This window comes from Trachurus trachurus, assembly GCF_905171665.1.
Source record: "Trachurus trachurus genome assembly, chromosome: 15".
Lineage (NCBI taxonomy): Eukaryota > Metazoa > Chordata > Actinopteri > Carangiformes > Carangidae > Trachurus > Trachurus trachurus.
Genome location: NC_139906.1, coordinates 14,108,781 through 14,128,993, shown reverse-complemented (window position 1 = coordinate 14,128,993; position 20,213 = coordinate 14,108,781). Strand labels below are relative to the sequence as shown.

The following is a 20,213-nucleotide window of genomic DNA, read 5'->3' as shown; positions in this document are numbered from 1 at the left end:
GGCCATTTTTGCAGTGTGGGAGGGGTGGGTGGGGTTGGTCTGGGTTGCTGTACTTAGAAGGTTTGTTTAAAAGAAGAAATAAATCACACTGCTGACCTGGTTGAAAGACAGAGACTCATAGTCTCCTAGAAATGACTGATTGGGTTGTATATTTTTGTATGAGTGCACTGAAATTATATTTTCCCTTTTGTGTGTTGGAAAGATTAAATTATGAAATGTTTCCAGGATATGTTGGACATGTTTGAACTTATTGAAAGTTGATCATTATATTTGAGAGACACACAAATAAATCTATTTTTGGACTTGTGAGTTTTTGATATCTCAGTGACTAAGCTGATCTCAAAGGTGTTTCAAGACAGTTGAAATGTCAAATAAACAGTCAATATTTTATTTACAACAAAAAGAAAATGTCCATTTGTAAAGACACTTTAAATACATTTGATCTGACATCGAAAATGCATATGCTAAGAATACCCATTGTCCATTGACAGTGACACATTAAAATGCTGTAACTTAACAAAATAAAAAAATATTTGAAATCTATGGGGCGTATGGTGTAATTCACAAGACACAGTCTCCAATAACCCCAATAAAAATCCAGCATTTATGACAAAACACTAGTCAATGCTAATGTCAGCATACAGAAATGAACATGCATTGATGATTTGCAGTGGCAAAATAAACAGATCAGGTATAGGTCTCTTTTTGTGAGCCGTCGATATTCGTAAAATACAGCGAAGGACGTGGCCTCACACACTGAACTTCAGACAGTTACAGATACAGCATTTTACAGTATCTTTCATACAACGCCGTTATGAACAAGAGCGAAAAGCTCACCATAAAGAGCGATTACAGCATCAATATAATCAGGAATACATGTTTAGAAAACTAGATGTCATAAAATACTAAGGGCATATTTGAAAATCAGGATAAAATTATATTTTAAAAAAGAAAGAAAAACAAAGCAGGCAAAAATGATCAAAATATTCAGTCAGTTTGAAGTTTGAATAGGCTTAGGTAAGACAAAGGTGACTCGCTGTCAAGAATACACCGACAGGTTACAACTGCATTTTCTTTTTTCGTTCAACTCATGTGGCAAAACAGTGCAAATCAACAGCTCTACATTCCTTCAGTAACCATTTGTGTTCCAAACTCACGACACTGCTCGATATAACCTCAAGAGGAGTGATTGATTTCTATAGATATTTGGATTCCATCATTCTCCGGGTAGAAACGGGTCACCTATGTTTAACCGAACAGAGAAATGTTTGAGACTGAAATAAAATTGATGAGCTAAAGCAAATAGTTCTAGTTTTGTTCATTCATCTCTCTCGAGACTGTAAAATCATCATGGTAAGCACTGGATTGGATTCCACTATTTTGGTACAGACATGTTAACGGCTCACTCGTTTACAACACAGTACATTCCTTTTCATTTTAACTCACAGACTTGTGATCCCAAGACGGGCGACTCTCATGGCAACAACAGACACCGCGCACATAAAGACTACACAGCCATAAACAAAGTCCACTGACTCATCAGTACATCTCCCTCTGAAAACATCTCAGAGTTGACAACCAGCTTGCATGTGAAAAGATGAAAATAATCTCTACATCTCGTGGTTATGGGTGGAAATGATAACCGGTTATTTAAGTGCAACACATTCAGAGGGCACTGTCATTTACTGTGAACTGTGGAAAACACAGGGAAGTGCCTAAATGCAGAAAAGGGAATATATGAGGCACTGGAGATCATTCATAGTGTAGCAGGCTGTGTGCTTACAATAATCTGATAAGCATGATTGGCCTTGGCTACCGGCAGACGTTTTGAAATTTTTCAACATGCTCAAAAAAGTGCATATTATCCATCGGACGATTTCTCAACAAGCTGAGAAAAAACTGATTAAGTGCGTGTGTAGGCACGTCATGCTCACATACAGTGGCATCGAAGCAGTGAAGACATTTTTTCATGTTTATCAGTAACGGTCAGAGAGATGATGTCGGCTCCACCAGGAAGCGTCCGAGTTCGACGGGCGTCTGTTTAGCAGCACAGACCGACGTGAGGCTATAAACCCGAGTTGTGCAGGTTCGGGATGGGGTAAAATTTGGACACTCGGCTCTGCGTGGTGGGGTTAAGGCATTCGGATTCGCCGCTCATCTTGAAGAAGACCTCCTGCTCCTGGAGCTTCCGCGTGAACTCCTCCTCCAATGCCTGCAGGGGGCAGCACATACAAACTATTGACTCACCCTCCTTGAAGGTTACATGACCAAAAAAAAACAAACCCTGAGCCATATGAGCATGAAACTGAGACGTGCAGAGAGATAAATTCTTCTTTTTCTATTGATCAAACAAACAAACAAAAGAAAGAAAGAAAAAAATAACAAAATTCTCAAATCAAGGATTTTAAATGTACCTTCTTCCTGGGTCTGAGCCTTTCCCTCCACTCCTTGATCTCCTGGCTGTGCTCCTCATCCAGCTCCTTCAGCTTTTGGGTCTCGTGTTCAATCAGAAGGTGGCATTTCTCATTCTGAAAAAGGAGACGCAGGTAAATGAATGTATGTATGTATATTATCTTTATTGCAGACTCATGGTCCATTCGACAGAAGGTGCAGTACAAGACAGGAATGTCCTGGGTTAAGAAAATACTGGAATACATATAGATATATACGTAACACATAATGTACCTGTAGCTGCTGTAGCTCCCTGATGTTTGAGTCACACTGCAGCTGCAGATCTCTCATCTGGTTCTCATGTTTCTGGTGTTGATGGAGCCTCTCGTTCTTCTGCCTCTTCTCTTCCTGAGCAGCAAACTGGACCGCACACACAAAAAACAACAGACAAACGGTTTAATGGCACTTCCCTCAAGCTCATCATCACACTGCACCACACTAAACACTTAAATGATCTCTCTTTTTGGCAGAAATGTTGTATTTTGTGGTTACAGTGGCCAGGCCTGCTTGTGTTTCGTACATGCACAAAGTGTCAAGAAGACTGTACTAATCAACCACGCCTTACTGTCTGTCAAGACAGAAGACTGGTTTTATAATTTGATGAAAACAAGACAAAACAAAGACACCATTGAGAGGATGACTGACAAGGATAAACTTCAGCAATGGTGACTGGAATGAGATCCAGAGTTGTGTTACTTGACAAATCCTAGGTGTGACTGAATGCCACAGCGACACCATGTTGCTAAATAGACACTGCAAGTTCAGTCACTAGTCCTTCAATGTGACAAGTACGGTCTGTAAACCTGCAGCAGCAGCAGGAGTCTGCACCGGGTGTGTACCTGTTTTATCCGTTCTCTCTCCTGCTCTGGGGTGACGGATGCGGTGGCGGTGATGCGGAGGCTCTTCTTGAACATGGCCATGCGGGTCTTGGCCTCGCTGCGCTGGATCTTGGGCAGACGAACCCTCTCTTGAGTCTGTTTGTTCTTCATCTCCTCAATCAGCCGCTGGTTGTAGCGCTGCATCTGCTCCATCTCCTACAAAACACACACATGCACAGTTTTTAGTCCACGGTGGTTGTTAAACACAGAGAGATACATTCCTCTCTCTCTCTCTTTCTCTTACTTTCTCATGCCGCTTCAGGAGCTGGTGTCTTTGCAAAAAGTACTGGTCTTTCAGCTGCTGCTTCAGCTGCTGGTGCTTCTCCTGCAGGTGGCGCTCCTCCAGCTCCCACATGGCTGCCTCTCGAGCTGCAAAAAAAAAAAAGATATGTGATTTATTAGTACACTGTGACGTGTCCTTTCAGACAGTGCATCTGTTTCCTCATCTGTCAATGTAGGAGAGACAAAGTGTCACCCTAAAAACACCTTAACCAGTTGAGGGTGAATTAAAGCAAAAAAAAAAAGTTATAAATAAATATTTTAAGCCAGGTTGGTTCCCCGGGTGTGGTAACAAAAATTTGAGGGTTTGGGGTGAGGATATTAGAACCAGAAGTGTAACCATGTTCCCCAGCAGCACATGAATGCAGCCTCAGATCAATTGATGCTTTCACCAATGTGATATTATGTGATACGTCTCCAGCAAGTTTCTAGTGTCTGATCTGATTGTAGTTAGTACGTGGTTAATTGAAATAAACCAGAGTGCTTGTGTGGTAAAGTAATTGTTTCTCCAGCTCCTACCTCTCATCAGCTGCTGCTTATGGTTGAGGCAGTCTCTCTCGATAGTGGCGATCTCCATTTTATGCTGCTGGATGATTTTCTTCAGAGCTCCGTCCAGGTCTTGCTGCTGCTTCTGCAGGAACTCCTGCTCCTGAGGAAACCGGAGAGTGGGGAGATCAATTAGAAAGAGCCGTGGGGTGGGCAGGGGTGGGCACAGAGAGGAGGACAGCCAAGAGCAGAGATAGATAGATAGATAGATAGAGAGAGAGAGAGGAGGCAGAATTAAAATGTCACAAAGCCTAGTCAAGTCATCCACTTCAAACCGAACACAACACAGAGCACTACGATGTTACATCATCAACTGGAATCAGAAGAGGAGACACTCAGAGATCATGGATGGCAACGATCCACAATGGAGGTGAAGAGAGAGAGAGAGAGAGAGAGAGAGAGAGAGAGGAAGAAAAGTTAACAGTTCAGTAGAGATTCAGATTTACACTTTTATGTAAGACAACATCTATAGTGACATTCACATTGTCCAGAGCCCAGCCTACATTACGCCTGACTCATTACGTAACCAATTTTCTTTTCTGTCTTTAATCAGAGATTTCTTACACAGAGCCGGTGGAAAATTGCAGGTTATGTGCTGCCATTACTTTGCGACGATTCATAATAATTAATTATATGATCATAGAATTCACTTCATAAGTATTAAGCTTAGGTATTACTATTGTTTTACTATGGAATCCCAAATATCATACCATAACCATGTATGCACAGTAACGGTGGCTTTAACATCCATCATGTGAGGCAGTTTTTATTTGAACCTTGACTGACAAGAGCCAAACATGGATCCAGACAGAAGCGGATCAACAGCTGTACCACCTCTTGTTAGCAGCAGGCAGTGTACATGTTTACTCCCAGACTCCCTCTAATCTAGTGTGATGCCAATACAAATAAAACCATATATAATGCACAGACTAGATGCAGAACATTTGTGGACTGGTGAAAGAAGAAGAAGAGGAGAGAGAACCACTGCACAAACACAGTGATAACAACACTCACATAAAAAAAAATACGCCCATGCTTACATGTGTCATTCTTAAAGTGAAACTACCCTGTCACTCAACTTTGCACACATCTAAGTATGGGCCAGAGATGGAGAGAAGCAGGGCGGGAGTGGGGTGGGGGGAACTTACATCCTGCATCTGTGCGTTGAAGAGTGCGCATGAGGACAACTGAAAAGACTGTATCATAACCTGGGCCACTGCCTGCGGAGGAGAGCACACAGCGCACTCGCCCTGATCAGGGACAAGACAGCACACAGCAGGCTGAGGATCTCACACACACATTCACACAAACACCGAACACACACACACACACTGATTCTTCCTAACTTATGTAAGAGACGGCCCTTTACTTTCCTCTTTGGGGATATCAGCGAGTTTAAGGCGCACAGCACAGTTCTGCTTGAACGTTAGGAGGGAGTCAGTTCATTAGTCATTAATACTCTTCTCATAATTCCAGCCCTTCAGTTTAATCCAGCTTGCAAATGAGCAGTTTTGTTACATTCCATGCTACTGGCGGATGACAGTGTTAATAATCTGAGAGAGTTAGGTTTTTATAGAACACAGGGTCTTTGTCTACATGGCTTTCATCTAATTCATTAAAGATGCACAGGAAAACAAAGTTTGGGAAAAGACTTGCAGTGCAGATGTCTGTGAGGAAACAAAAGCTATGTCTGCAATCGCTCCCTGGTTCATTAATTTGCCGTTTCCTACATCGTAAACACTCGGGGGGTTCTCTGTGGTCGGTGGCAAATGGAGAGCAGATGCTTGTGAATCACGATCATAATCATCGTTATCGTCGGCAGCAGTAGTTGCATCACCATTTGACCAACTGTAACTAACTGTCATTTGCACATATGTAATCTCAGCAGCAAAGGGTTGCGACATGACCGCTGAAACTTCAATGCTTAAACATATGGCATTAACACCTCTATGGCAGTGTCAATACAACAAAACAGTGGCAATGTATTTCTCTAGGCTATGTCGGTGCAATATATGGGATGCTGAGTGTTTATTGTGATGTAGTGCATTTTTCTGGGATCTCAATAGAGAAACCACTTAACCTGTTAAAAGTGGATTAAATACACAACAGAGCAAAGTACTTCATCACATGGATCGATGCTACAATGCTGTGAATCCAATATGGGCATAAAGAAGCTCTGCTCACTAGCTAAGAGTCAAAGGACGTATATGTACTAGTTGTCATGTCACACAGGAACGGTATCCAGTTCAGCAGCTTGAAAAATAAGGAGCGATTACAGAGACAGTGATTGTTGTGTATGTGTGTGTAATGAATACTTGAATTGAATGAATCCAGTTATAAGGGGAGAGGAAAGAGGAGAAAGAAAGAGAGAACGTAACCTTTTACTCTTTCACAGAGTAGGAGATGATTTACCTCTGCAGTCTTAAGGAGCGTTAGGTCCTCCTTTAAGCGTTTCATGAGCTCTTTTCTCATGTGTTTGGGTGACTGTCCGACTTCCTGTTTGACCTACGGTGTACGTGCACAAACTGATATATGTATATTCTGAAAATCCAACAAAGCCGGCCAACGAGATCAGAAGACATGCACGGCCCCGCTTTCCGAGAGAGAGAGAGAGAGAGAGAGACGCTACGTCCAGCCACCAACTGATCAGTCTAATTAGTCAGTTCAGTCTTTGATTAGTGTGTCAGAAATTGTCAGTTTGAACCGGTTAAAAGAGTCATGTCAAGACAAAGTCAAAAGAAAGATTTGACTGCTATGTAAGCAGATGTTAGTCTCAAGAACCGCTCCCCTGGTACTAGTTTGTCTCCCACAGCCATCAGGATGATTATTTTGACTCTTGAAATTAAGAAGCCCGAGTAACTGAGTAGGAATAATCGTCATCATAAAACACATCCTCGGATGTTTAACAGTCCTGCATTGTGGACTTCTGCCAAGCTCTTGATTTGTAACCGAATGGAGTTCAACATAAATAATAATAAGAAGAACAGACTGAGAATAAATATATCAACATTCAGTGCTGTGTGTGCTGTGATACATGTTGATAAATGAATTGTCTCTGTGCTTTAAGAGATTATTCCATATCAGTTACTCTGATGCATGGCTTTTTTCTAATTTCCCCCAAATGAGCCCAACACCACTTGGAAAAATCTTGATAAATTGGCCGTCACATGACCAAAGCCACCTCACACATTCATACAAGAGACATTGTTAGTTAGAATACACAATAACAACATATTTTGAATAGAGAGAACAACAATGCAAACAAATTCAGAATCTAGACATTTCATCAATAGTCAATAGCTCATATTTTTGCCGCGGCACAACAAAGCAGAGGGCTGAAGAAACCACTTTAAGCAAACCTGCGATGAGATCATATTTTTCTGCACAAAGGAAATTAAGTCGAAGTAGCTCGCAAAGCAAATTGTGAACAGCTCGAGCACGACCACCACCAAGGCATCATAATGCACAACTGATGCCAAACAGAACGGCTGCCATAAATAAAAAAGAGCCCAATATAGCGAAAAACACAAATTGCAAGCACACCCAAAACATCCAAGAAAGCATTTAAGGCTGCCAAGCAGAGAGAGAGAGAGAAGGAGAGGCAGAAAAGAGTACATCATCAAGATAAGCTTAGCCCAAGTCTGAACCTTCATTAAATAGTTGTCTAAAAATAACAAATAGTCTGTGTAGCACAGTATTCCTACAGACGCAACCAGAAGCCTCGGGGCAGATGAATAATGGATACGACAACATGAAGCTTGAGGCATCGAGGAGAAAGATGGCACAGTCTGCCTGTTGCCATCATTTGCACACACATACCGCACAAGGCAGAGCAACAAGGCGAACCACTCCCATAGGATTAATATGACATAGCCAACTCAGCCACCAGCTAAATTGTTCAACACATGCACTATTAAACAGCTCCCTCATCTATTACATGCAAAGGCTCCCCCCAGATAAGAGCTAATCAGCCCACTAAAGACACTTCCATGCAGGAAACATTCTCGCAGGATCATACCTCTTTCTTGCGGTTCTTGAGCATGTTTTGGAACTTAGAGAGCTCTTTGTCTTGATCCGATTTGATGCGCTTGGCTTCGTCTCGGAGCCGGCTGGTGTGATCCTGTTCCAGTCGCTCAATGGTCTGCTTCTGCTTCTTCTCAAGATTTTCCACTTCTTGGTCATATTGACGTTTCTTAGCCTGCACGGACACAATCAGAATTAAATCAAAAATGATTTTGTTAATCACAAGATGAATCCCCTTGAAACATTTGAAAAGTTTGTTTCAGGTCTTAGGGGGGGGGGGGGGGGGGGATTAATTTATATTACATATAAGATCATCTAACAAACTTAAAATCAGTAAAGGTCACAACATTAGACATTTTTAGTCTTGTGCCTCACTGTAGGAGAAACACTAAATGAGAAAATAAAGACTGTTAGAGAAAGAGTGTTTAGCTTCATGTACTGTAAGTATCTACATTAGATTTAGATCAACTTTGAGATGAAGCAGCTTGTTTCTTAGGAGTTACCAAAATAAAATAAAAAACATCACACCACTGCGGTAGTGACTCACTGTAGTTTCCTGTTCGAAGCGCCGGTAGATCTGCTCTCTCTGCTGCTGCAGTTTGTTGCTAAGCTGCTGCTGGGCCCTCTGCTCCTCTTTCTGAAGGAGGCGCAGCTCTCGCAACTCCTGCCGCCTGAGGAAACCACACCAACAGCGCAACGCCAACATATTTACTCATTCAAAATTCAATACTTGCTTCATTTTAATTTCTGAGAGATGATGTTGCAGAGTTTTAAAAATGTTTTTTAAATCCAATTACAACACAAGTGTCCCACCATCCAACACAGGAAATGTCTTCTCTTGCTTTGAGGATTGTGGTCTAGTCTGATATAGACCATAGACCTTATCTCCATGCATAACTGACATTAGAAGTAGAGTAAGCAATTGTTATAATCAGAAAAAAAAAGTGAAGAGCTGCATTAACATTATTGAGGCTTCCCAGAGTGCACGGTCAGAGTGAAAGAAATTCAGCTCTAACTGAAGCCACCTTCTGATTGACAGGCACACACACAGGGTCGGGTCAGAGACTGACAGAACAGGGAAATACTCAGTGGGTAAAATTAGCTCTGCTTTTGTGTTGGTCTGTTTTTGTTTGTGTTAGGTAATGCTAACTGGTTAGTCAGGGAGCAGGTACCAGTGCAAGTGATAAGATGCACCGTGTCTGTCATCAGAATTTGAGGGGCGGAGCCTCTGGAGGACGACTGAAGGCTGGAGGGTGTTTGTTTTGCTGTGAGGTTCAGATATCAACATCTGCTTATTCTACCTATAAGGTCATGAACCACGCAGCAAAGAGTCAGACAGCACTTGTGTAAACAGTGGGAGCAGCGCATCTCATGTCTTAAAAAGGCAAGATGGAGGATGACGGTAACATTCATCATGGGAAGTAACCCATCTGCCATTTGTAAAAAAGCTGTGGGAGTTCTGAGATGAACGAGAACTATTTAAGGCAGGCATGTTAAATAGGTCGTGTCCCATATTTAGACCAACAGTATGGCAAGCAGATTGGATACAGACGTACCTCAGGAACCTCATCTCCTCACTCTTGGTGTCGTTATCTGTCACTATCTTTGATGTCGTCACACTGACCTCCACTCCATCCACCATGAACTTTCGCGTCTTTTTCATTGTCTTCTTCTGACGTTTGGACTCCTACAATTCAAACAGGGATGTCGTGGAAGCAATGATCACGAATTAGATTATAAACACTTGAGGTTATTAAAATAAGTGTTGATAAGTTAGGCACACATTATGTTACCTGCAAAGAAATAGAGCCCCCTTCTTTGCTCTTGGACAGGAAGCTAGAAATGGACAGATTGAGGTCAAGGCTATTGCTATCAGCGGCAGAGCTGCTTCCAGAGTCTGAGTCCTTCTCCACATCTGGCTTGATCACAGCAGGGCTTCCTTGCTCCGTCTTGGTTTCAGAATCTGTTTCACTCTCTGGAACGGACACGGCGTCTTGAGAAGTGCTCTCATCCACACGGGTTGATTTCTCGTCATCCTCCTTTGCAGGGACGTCTTTAGATGGCACCACTTGTTCCGAGTCCTCAGAGCTGACTTTGACCTCGTCACTGACTCCATTAGTGGATTCAGTTGTTGTCTGTTTCTCCAGCTCTGCCTCTTCTTGTTTCTGATTCTCTTGTTCAGGTAGCTTTGCCTCCTCAGGCGCCTCATCATCTGGCTTTTTCTCTATCGGACTCTCGGTGGTCTCCTTCTCTGACGAGATGTTAGTGGACGATTCATCCACACTGTTGCTGTCTGCGTCTCCATTCATGGTTGTGTCCACCACATTTGACTCTATATTCTCTGTGTCTACATTTACGTCTGGGCCATTGGCTTTGTCCTCTATTCTGTCCTCTGTAATCTCTTTACCTGGTTCTGTGCTGTCTTCTTCTACCTGTGCTACCTCTGATATAGATCCTGGCTCCTCCGGTGCATCTTCAGGTTGCTCTTGTGATGCCCTGGATTCTTCTGTCGCTGCTTCTTTGTCTTCTTCTTTCACATCTTCGGGCTTTTTGTCTTCTATTACTCGAGTAGATTCATCCTCCATTTTCTCTTCTTGTGCCTCCTTCTGTTCGTCCTCTGTTTCTGGACCATCCTTCTCAAGTTGTGTATCTATAGGTTCTTCTGGTTGTGATACTTTGGGCTCAGCAGGGATCTCTTCACTTTGACCTTCTTCTGGTTTTGTCTCTGTGGGTTCTTGTGAGACAACGTCCTTGGCGGGCTCTGTAGTACCAGGGGCCAGGTCTTCATTACTGGCTTCAGACACCTCATTGAGTTTCTCCTCCTCAGTCTTGTCTACCTCACTTGTTCCAAGTCCTTCATCAGAGAGCTTATCACTGGTCCGGTCGTCGGCAGGCTCTGCCTCCGTCTTTTCTGTAACAGATTCCAGCGTGGAGGGAGTTGGTGGGACTTTGTCATCCTCTGAGCTGGCCACACTGGCATCTGATGGTGCTCGCTTGTGCCCGGGAGCAGCCTGAGTAAACCAAAGAAAATAATAAATATCACAACATGTCATCTGTAAGTCATAGAAAAAGCACACAGCATTGCCTTTCACAGCGAGATTAACAATGACTGTTTGAGATCATACATAAAATATTTAGTTGGGAACTATAATCCTAGTTATAATCTTATTATTATGTTCTTTATACCAATAAAGTACATACCGGTGTATCAGCCTCTTCCTCCTCCTCCTCCTCTTTGCTGTCCTCAATCTCCTCTGTGACTTCAGCTTTGGCCTCGGCTATGAGTTCTCTGAGTGGTTTGCTATCAGTTACACTAGTGACAAACGGATGCTACACAGACGGACAGGGGCACAAATCATCAAACGAATTAGAGATCTGTGTACTTCGCAATTTGTCAGACTAAATCAAATATGAACACAAACAGCAAATCAGAAAATGATACTCTTAAAAACACAGGTTTATAATAGGTGGATCAAAGTCCAGATTTGGACCCAGACGCCATTATACTCAGACCCAGACGAATTATCTGTAAATTACTGAGAATTATCACATGTTTAGAGATTTTCTATTTTAGGTAGCACAGCTTCTCTAGCCTTGGCAGCGGTGGTCTTGTGACACTACTCTGTCAATCATTGCCACTTGAGACACCGAGTGAGAAACACAAATGGGAGAGACAAGACGACAATCAATGTCAGATAAATAAGTGGGGAGAGAGGCATATATGAAGAAAAGAAAGGGGAAAGGGATATAACAAAGCTGTTCAGTTTAAAGGATATGTTGAGATTGTTTACTATAAAAAGGTTACAGCTTTTAAAATATGAAACAGAAGAGGGGAAAGCCAAGCTTGTCTGCTTTAATACTGTATATGACACATACAGATTCTTAGCATGAGTGTGTGTGCATTCTTCAGGTTATATTGCAGGCTGTGTAGGTGGTTGCATTCTGGGAGATAATAAAAGGCTGTGAATGAAACAAGCCAGCTCACCTGTAGAAGCTGTACTGTGCCCCACCTATTGTCCACATTCTTATCAAGTGCTTTCCGCAGGAAGTCCTTGAATTCTGGTGACCTTTCAAGGATGAACAACAAAGAATCAGTTTGTCTGCCACATAAAAGAGTAAATGTCCCTGGGCCCTGCAAAATGGAGCCAAATTAATACAATTCCTCCGCTTGTTGCCTTTTAGTTTAGCATTAACTATTCACCGTGCTTTCACACATTAAACCGTCCACATATCCTAATCTCCAACCCGGAAACATTCCAGTGCCACCTCTTGTTATCAACAGTGCGCCGTCTTACCAGCGAGAGGGATGCATGAGAGTGGGCGGCTCAGACTTGGCTATTTTCAGCAGCACTCTCATGGGATTCATCTCGTGGTTGGGTGGCTCAATTTGAGCCAGCTCTATCAGGGTCACCCCGAGGGACCAGATATCAGCCTTGTAGTCGTACGGACGGTCCTTGGATGTTTCGCACATTACCACCTCTGGGGCCATCCTGCAAAATCAGAAGTGAGCATTACACATAAAGCAAATTGTGGGTCGCAAGTGAAAAGTGTGCGTGTTGACTTTCTGATTACTACAGGTAAATTCTCTTTACATTTCAGGGGCTAGAAGAAATCAATAAAAAAAGTCTGGTATTTGAAAAGATAGGAAGCCTACCTAATTATATCTAAAAGTTTCTCCCAACACTGAACTCCCTCTAAATTTGTTCAATGGTGCTTCTTCTGTTATCATACATTCCATGACAGATTTTTGTGACACTGCATAGAAAATTCATTAGTCTTAACTATAGGGGACAGTAAGACAATTATCTGATGGACAGGGGGTGAATGCCCTCTTGTATCAAGGCTCAATGACTCACCAATACGGAGTGCCGATGAAAGAATCTCTCCTCTGTAACGTCTTGGTATTTTTAGCAGACACCCCAAAGTCAGCTGAAAGTAAAAATGAATTATGATTCTTTTCATTAGAGAATCTAATTGAATTTTCTAATAACACTGTGAATCCATTTCTATATACAGTATATTTAGCACGTTTCCACTGGAGCAAAACTTCTTCCTTTACTAACATGCTTTCAGCTTTCAAATATGGACAGAAAAAAGGCAGAAAAGCTTCTATCTCCCTTTCATAATGCTCTTAGTATCACTTCTGTTCCCTGTTTAACTATTTCAGCATTTCTCTTGCATCACTTACAGTGTGTACACCTTAGAGGGAAAGAGCGCTCTATCATTAAGTCCCTGGTGACTGCTTGATAATTATTGTTTGCCAGGCTCCGTCATGACCCTCTGCCTACAGCACATGAGTCATCTGGGAGCCAGCAGCTGTGGATGCTACAGCAGCAACATGAATACTTTTACTTCTTGAATATTATGTAACCAATTCAGTGTATCACCCAAATCCAGTACAGAAGTGGTGTGTAAAAAAAAATACAGTTCTTTCCTTTGGGGCTACAGAAAATACATCTGTTTATTTTGTAACATTTTAAACGTTGCACTTGTCGCCATTATCCTTAAAATCACTTTGCACAGCTGGCTGCTGTAGCACTGATGGCAGAGGGATCCACAACTGACTTCAGTAATTAGCCTTTTAAGTCTATTAGTGTTGGCCCTGCAGGGTTGTTCTGAGTGGTCACCAAGGACATACAGTACATCTCAGAGAAATAATGAATGAATCATCCATGTTCTGTGTAGTAATCTTAAGTAGGTATTGTCATGTGTGCTTAGGTCGAACATTAGTGAGCTTTGATCCCTAAATAATCCTTTGCTGTTAGTGAAATGTTACAATGGCAGACAGAGCAGCAAAATGTGAGAGGTGTTTTTCTATTTTATTTTTTACCCAGTTTGACATCTCCTTCCAAGGAGAGGAGAATGTTCCCGGCTTTCAAGTCTCTGTGGATGACCTTGTTTTCATGGAGGTAAGACAAGGCCTCCAAGGTCTGCCTACACACCACACGGATCTGGGGCTCGGTCAGAGGTCTCTCCAGTTCTGTAGATAAATATGCACGTGGATGGTTTTTATGATGCACTTTTACAAATGCTATAGCACAACATACAGCATACATGACTGGAAAGTCTGAGGGAAGAGATTTGCTTTAGGGCAAATAAGGCCATAGGGGAGAATGCAGCTACAATAAACAGTGAAGTTAAAAAAAAAACTGACGACCTCTTTATTATGGATTCACAAAAATATGTTTGAGGTGCTTCTTCAAGCTTCAAAATAAGAGAGAGGCTGCAGGCATTAGAGGTGGACTAACCACTCCTTGGAAACTGAGCTACAATAATTACACAGTTGGACTGGTGTCTCCAAGTAGGGAAAGGGAAAAAAAACATCCCACAAAAGCTTCTAGGGGGAATAAAAAGAGTTGGCATTTGAGGATAGAGCTAAAAAAAAAAAAAAAGGCTCCAGAACTTTATAGTGTTTTTCTGTTTCCTTCAATGAATCAGGGACTTACCCAGCATGATGGCATCAACTGCACCGCCCGCACAGAACTCAATCAGAATCTGCATTGGTGAAACAAAACAAAGAGGAACGAACAACAAATAAATATACACTGTAACACAATGAGCCACCAATTTCACTATTGCCAAAGAACATAATATGCTTATAGGAGGAACTGTTATCCACAGTAGGCGAACAGCGTGACCTTTGCAGGGCAGACATCAGCATCTCCAGTCTATGTTATTGATTACGTTGGGGGGCCATTCCAAGAAGCCAATCAATCAGACACTAAACATCTATACTGACCACAATCACATCTTCTCTCCTCCTTTTCTGGACAACCTTTATTTGTTAGATCAAAGCATTAACAGAGGTTCTTCTAATTGCAAGCAGGAGACGGTGACTCTGGGTTTTCTTTCAAATTCATTTAGCGTGAATGTTTTGTCTGTATGTATGTCTACATTTGACTCATATCCAGGATGTTTCATCATACATTCTGATGAAAAATCCTCATTTCCTCATTTTGGTAACCACCTCAGAATATGTAGGAGTTAACGCCTTAAGTCAGCACTGTTCTTTAAGTCAAAATGTAATTCAGTGACAGTCCATTTTCGTTTTGGGGTGCAGATAGTTTCATGTCTGCCACAAACAACTGTTTCCATTTATGCTGTAACTAATATATTATTTGTATTATATGATCATCCAGGAGAAAATATTCTGATACTGTTACTGAGATGTAAAAGTGTACAGCTCCAGACCCCATTTGTAAAAGCTGATGTAATATACCCAACCACTACCTCATCTATATTGGCTTTGGCAGCATGTTACTTAGCAGCTCATGGTATCGGATTATAGACAAAAATCAATCAGAGCTACAACCGAGCACCACCCTCTATTCAGGGACTGAAATAGTGAGAAGAAGCCAAGTGGTTGTTCCTGTTCTGCATGACAATGCAGAGCAGTCAGAACCTCAATTGCAATTTAAATTCATGTGACTCTGATGTGGCAAGCTTTCAGTAGCCTGATGTTACATGTGTACATCATGCATCATCATTTTTTTTAGCCAAAGATTTTACTTGATTAATCTTAAAAAAAAAAAAAAGGAACATGCCAAAAATTAACTCAATGCACAGGAGGCAGTTACACATTCATCATGCTGCTTAAACATGGGGGCCAGAGGGACGACCTGCATGCAGCTCTGAATTATTCACAGGCACTTTCTCCAGCCACCAAAACCACTCCATTATCTTCCAATAGATGTGGCCAGTCCACAAGGGATGGTCACATGACACCACCTGCCAGGACCTAATTGCTCTGAGGCCTCTTGATGCACACGGAGTGAGATCTATTGACCATGTTTGAAAACTGTGGCTTAACTCTCTGCTCACAGTCAAACAGTGATAAGGAAGTGAGGGACTATTTCAAATTTCTTTTCTTTCACCTCAATAAAGAAACTATAGTCACTGTGTGTTGACAATTTGTGGAAGTGCAAGAGTGTGAGAGAAAGAAGGTATTCAGCTGGAAATCAAAGGCTCTAATTGTTGTAAGAAAATTCCTGAACTTACAAAGCAGAAACATAGAGCTTCATTTGAAAACATGAGCCTTGGTGCATTTTTTTTCCACAGAGTATGACCTAAGAAATCCAGGAGGTCAGGCCGTCCTGTGGTAGAGCACGCAGTTCAAGCGTCATACGCCCCAGCCTCTAACCATGTCACATGCTCAGTTTTAAACTCTTCAACTGAAGGTGACAGGAAAGAATGCAGCGCCATTATTATCCTTTAATCGAATGATATAGCAGTTCTTTGAGAAATGGCATGACAAATAATGGCTTGTGATGAATTGTGTGTCCTCACGTGTGACTAGTCACTGCCCCTGTGTCTCCTTGGCTTCAAATCAACAATAACAACACACACACAAAGACAAACAGTTCTCTCAGTCAGACACGTGCTTACTTACCCACAGTTTGCCTTCAAAATAAAAGGCATCCAACAGTTTGACGATGTAATGGTGGTTGCAGGAGGCCAGAATGTCAATCTCTACCATGTAATCCTCCAGTTCATCCTCTGTCTTTGTGTCAATAACCTTGGCAGCAGCAAGGGTCCCATTCTGCTTGTTTTGAGCCTGAAAGCAAAATTAACAATGACAAAAATAGGAAATTATAGAGTATTGTACATTCTTACAACACAGAATGTATAAATTATTAAAGGAAACCGAACAAAGCTATACAGCGTATCAAATGAGTGTGCTGGTCGATACATTTATGGGATTGATTGTACTGTAGGATGGTTAATGTGAAGAAACAAAACATACATCAATATCAACTCGTTAATTTAAGACGAAAGCCATTTTGGAGCTAAAGCAATAAACAGAGAGAGACTTTATGACTTGTATAACTGAATGCAACCTCTTAGAGACTCTGAGACAATATGATGCCATATACCAAAGAGGAAAAATTACTATGGGGAAAAATACACAGAACCCATCTTAAACCACCCCATCATCTTCTAACCTACTCGAACAAAAACTCATCTTATGAAACCTGCTGACTTCCTCCTATTCCTCTTCTACCCTCTCATCTTTGTTTCCTTTCGTTTAGAAAAAAACTGCTCTGAGATTAAATGTGAGTGGCACTTTTCAAAGATTACAGAAATGGCTTCTGTGTTTATATTGGTAGCACGTCTCCCGAATGAGCTGCTGCACTGAAACGAGTGATACAGAAACTCACCACACCCATACCCCATCAAACAAGTGGCTGGCTGAGCACTTATGCTAAGGCCAGCCTTGGATTTAATGTTTATAGATACAAACAAAATCTCGGGGAGTTAAGGAAAAAGAAACGGGAGGGTGTTGTTAGGAGCAACTGCTGCAGAGTGTGTCAGATCCTATATTTACACAGTTCTGACCTGACACACTCCCTGTCTGTTTTCCTTTGTACTGGCCAACGCCTGGCTAGCACAGGCCATCACTAATACATATGCAGATTTAGTATTAGCTTCACGATGGAGAGCCCAGTGATTATAGGTCCATTGTTGAGTTATTCTGGCCCTTTGTCACTCTGTAGTCTACTTGACATTTTATGCTTTTTAAAACTCTTTATCTTTATAGTGGTCTATTTTGAGGGATGAAATAAGAGAGTTTGTGAGTGGCATAATGATATTTGAATTGGATGAATAACAATTTCTTCTTCCAAACAAACCAATAGAATCTGGCATGTGGTTAAATAATCTCTCTAGACTAAAAAAAATGATTTGATCTGTTTGATGGTGAATTTGACAGGAGCCCTCGACTTGAAGGAACAAGGTAAGCACAGCAGTATAACTGTGTGTACTGGCTGGCTAGGGGAAAAAAAACACAACTAGCCTATATCATTCAAATACATGTCAATGACTTATCACTTAAACGTGTTACATATGACGTGTGTATTACGTACAACTTTAAGTGGCAAACAGAAATAGTTTGCCTTTGTGTTCTGTTTAAATAACTCTCAATGACACAATACAAAATGTGAGGTGTGTAGAGTGCCTGGACTTTCTGTTTTCATTGCTCACACACTTATGACAGTTGTTTAACACTTTCTTGGCAATCTTTATCACCACACCCAAATGAGGCAAACATGAAAAACCTGTGAAATAACTTCTGAAATGCGTAGTCTGTTGATAGTAGCCTACAATGACCTGATGAAGGCAGCTCCTTGTCTTTTCAATGTTTATGGGGGCAAGGTGCCAGCATGAGTTTATAAATTTACCAACACCTTTAGCGTGAGAACGTGTGCAAGCTTTCTGGATTCCACTACAGTTAGTCAATCAACCGATGAGACTTGGAAAGGGATTTCTCAGCCTTTAACTGGCAACAACTGACCTCAACAGACCGGATAAGTTGTAGGCTACGCAGTGAGAGAAAAGTTCAACAGGGATCAGTGAAATCAAGTGGTATCGAAATGCTGATGAGATTATGCTTCCTATGAAACTTATTACCCACACTTCTCATCCAACAATTCTGGGTTAAATTTGTATTAGGCCTACTAAATCCTGTTTTTAAAGGTGGTCTAATCAATTTGCTTTAAAAAAAATGCAGGTAGCTTATAAGAACAGAGATAAATGTAGGCTACTTGTTTTGTTAACCATTTCACAATGTACTGTTGGTCCAAAACAAACCCGCACTAAGAGTTGATAGCCTTGAGTGTAACAGAGATTATAAGTGGGTGATAAAACAATGAATTCTTAGCAAAACACTGCAATCCTACTACAACCCGCAGCCCTAGAGAGAGGAAATAAGCCCCTATGTTGGACAGTAGCTAGTTGTGGGTATTGTGTTTATCTAAATATTAATGTAGGCTACAGTAGCCTATAAGTGAAACAAATCAGCATCATGGCACAGGTTATTGTTTGCTCTATGAACCAGTTTGCCATTTTTAGGTCATGATTAATGCTGTTGAAGTGAACCACACCTTCAACCGTTCAACTCAGGCCAAGTGCAACTCAATGACATGGCAAAGTCAAAAAAACAAACAAAAAAACTAGCATTAGGGTCTAGCTTATAAGCACCAAAAAAGAAGAAGAAGGAGATTAGGCCTATCATAGTGGTAGGTTCAAGTTGTCACAAAACACAAGCTCTAGCTCAAGTCTGTTTGCATCCCATCCCATCAACAGGAAGATGTGGCGAAGTAGGCGGGTTGGGGTAGTTTAGTTAAGGTGCAGTATGAGTGAACTGTCACAGCGTGCATCTGGAAGGTAGCTACATGATGACAGCTGAGAGCCCAGTGGCCTAGAGAGGATGTGGCCTGGTGGAGGACTGGTGCTGTCATTTAACGTCACCACATTATTATTATTATCGCCTCACAACATGAAACACAGTGAAAGCGAGTGTCTTAAGAAGAAATGGGGTTAGAAAACCTTAGGGCGGATGTCATACCCTACAGTAACGTTAGACTACGTTACCTACCTTGTACACTTTCCCAAAGGCTCCATCTCCCAGTTCGCCAATAATCTCCCAAATTTCCTCAGGGTTGACGTCTCTGTGTACGTGTTCATACTGCTTCTTCTTCTTATCGGGCCCTAACTTGAATATCTTCCGAAAATTGAAGAAAGACATCTTCCTCGGAGGATGTGAAGAACTACAGCGCCGTGGTGGATGGTGGTGGTGGTGGCGGCGGTCTCTCTTCGGTTATTTCCGCCACGAAATTATGATTATAGCGGTTCCTCCCGAAGCGGAGATCAAATGTAAGCATTCACGCGTCAAATAATGGTGTTGTAGCCATTCAGCCGTGATAATGATATCAATTTATAACTCCCCTTTTGACGGCAGTTATTCAGTCACATCCTAGCTAGCGGTGTTCACAGCCTGACGCTGGCCGCGGAGGAGGAGGAGGAGGTGGGGGATATAGCTAGAAAAGAGTTCGCTGGTTGTTTCCGTTGAAGACGACAGGTATGAGAGGAAACGGCAAATACAGACCACACTAATATCACATACGACACGACATGTCCGTCATTTCATTTTTAACGCTACCGACGAAAAAAAGATATGACGGTCAAAACACCGACATGCTACTTCGGTTGGCTGACCACACATACACACACACACACACGGAGAAGAAGTTAGCGGAC

The 20,213-nt window shown here is 41.8% G+C and overlaps 1 protein-coding gene across 3 annotated transcripts; it reads right to left on the bottom strand.

Moving 5' to 3' along the window:
- Positions 1-23: 23 nt before the first annotated feature.
- Positions 24-20,199, bottom strand: slka (STE20-like kinase a). Of its 3 annotated transcripts, none has more exons than XM_083988031.1 (19): positions 19,552-20,199; positions 16,567-16,731; positions 14,624-14,672; positions 14,008-14,157; positions 13,034-13,106; positions 12,473-12,667; positions 12,163-12,244; positions 11,379-11,507; positions 9,971-11,188; positions 9,734-9,864; positions 8,725-8,848; positions 8,173-8,352; positions 6,567-6,659; positions 4,128-4,257; positions 3,574-3,698; positions 3,291-3,485; positions 2,686-2,811; positions 2,415-2,528; positions 24-2,212 (listed from the first exon to the last, which is right to left on the bottom strand). In XM_083988031.1, exons 1-19 carry the CDS (start codon positions 19,699-19,701, stop codon positions 2,066-2,068), a joined length of 3,576 nt encoding a protein of 1,191 aa, XP_083844157.1. In that variant the 5' UTR covers positions 19,702-20,199; the 3' UTR covers positions 24-2,065. The 3 variants fall into 3 exon arrangements, with proteins under 3 accessions (XP_083844157.1, XP_083844158.1, XP_083844159.1); XM_083988032.1 differs by lacking the exon at positions 6,567-6,659 and adding an exon at positions 5,303-5,374; XM_083988033.1 differs by lacking the exon at positions 6,567-6,659.
- Positions 20,200-20,213: the final 14 nt, after the last annotated feature.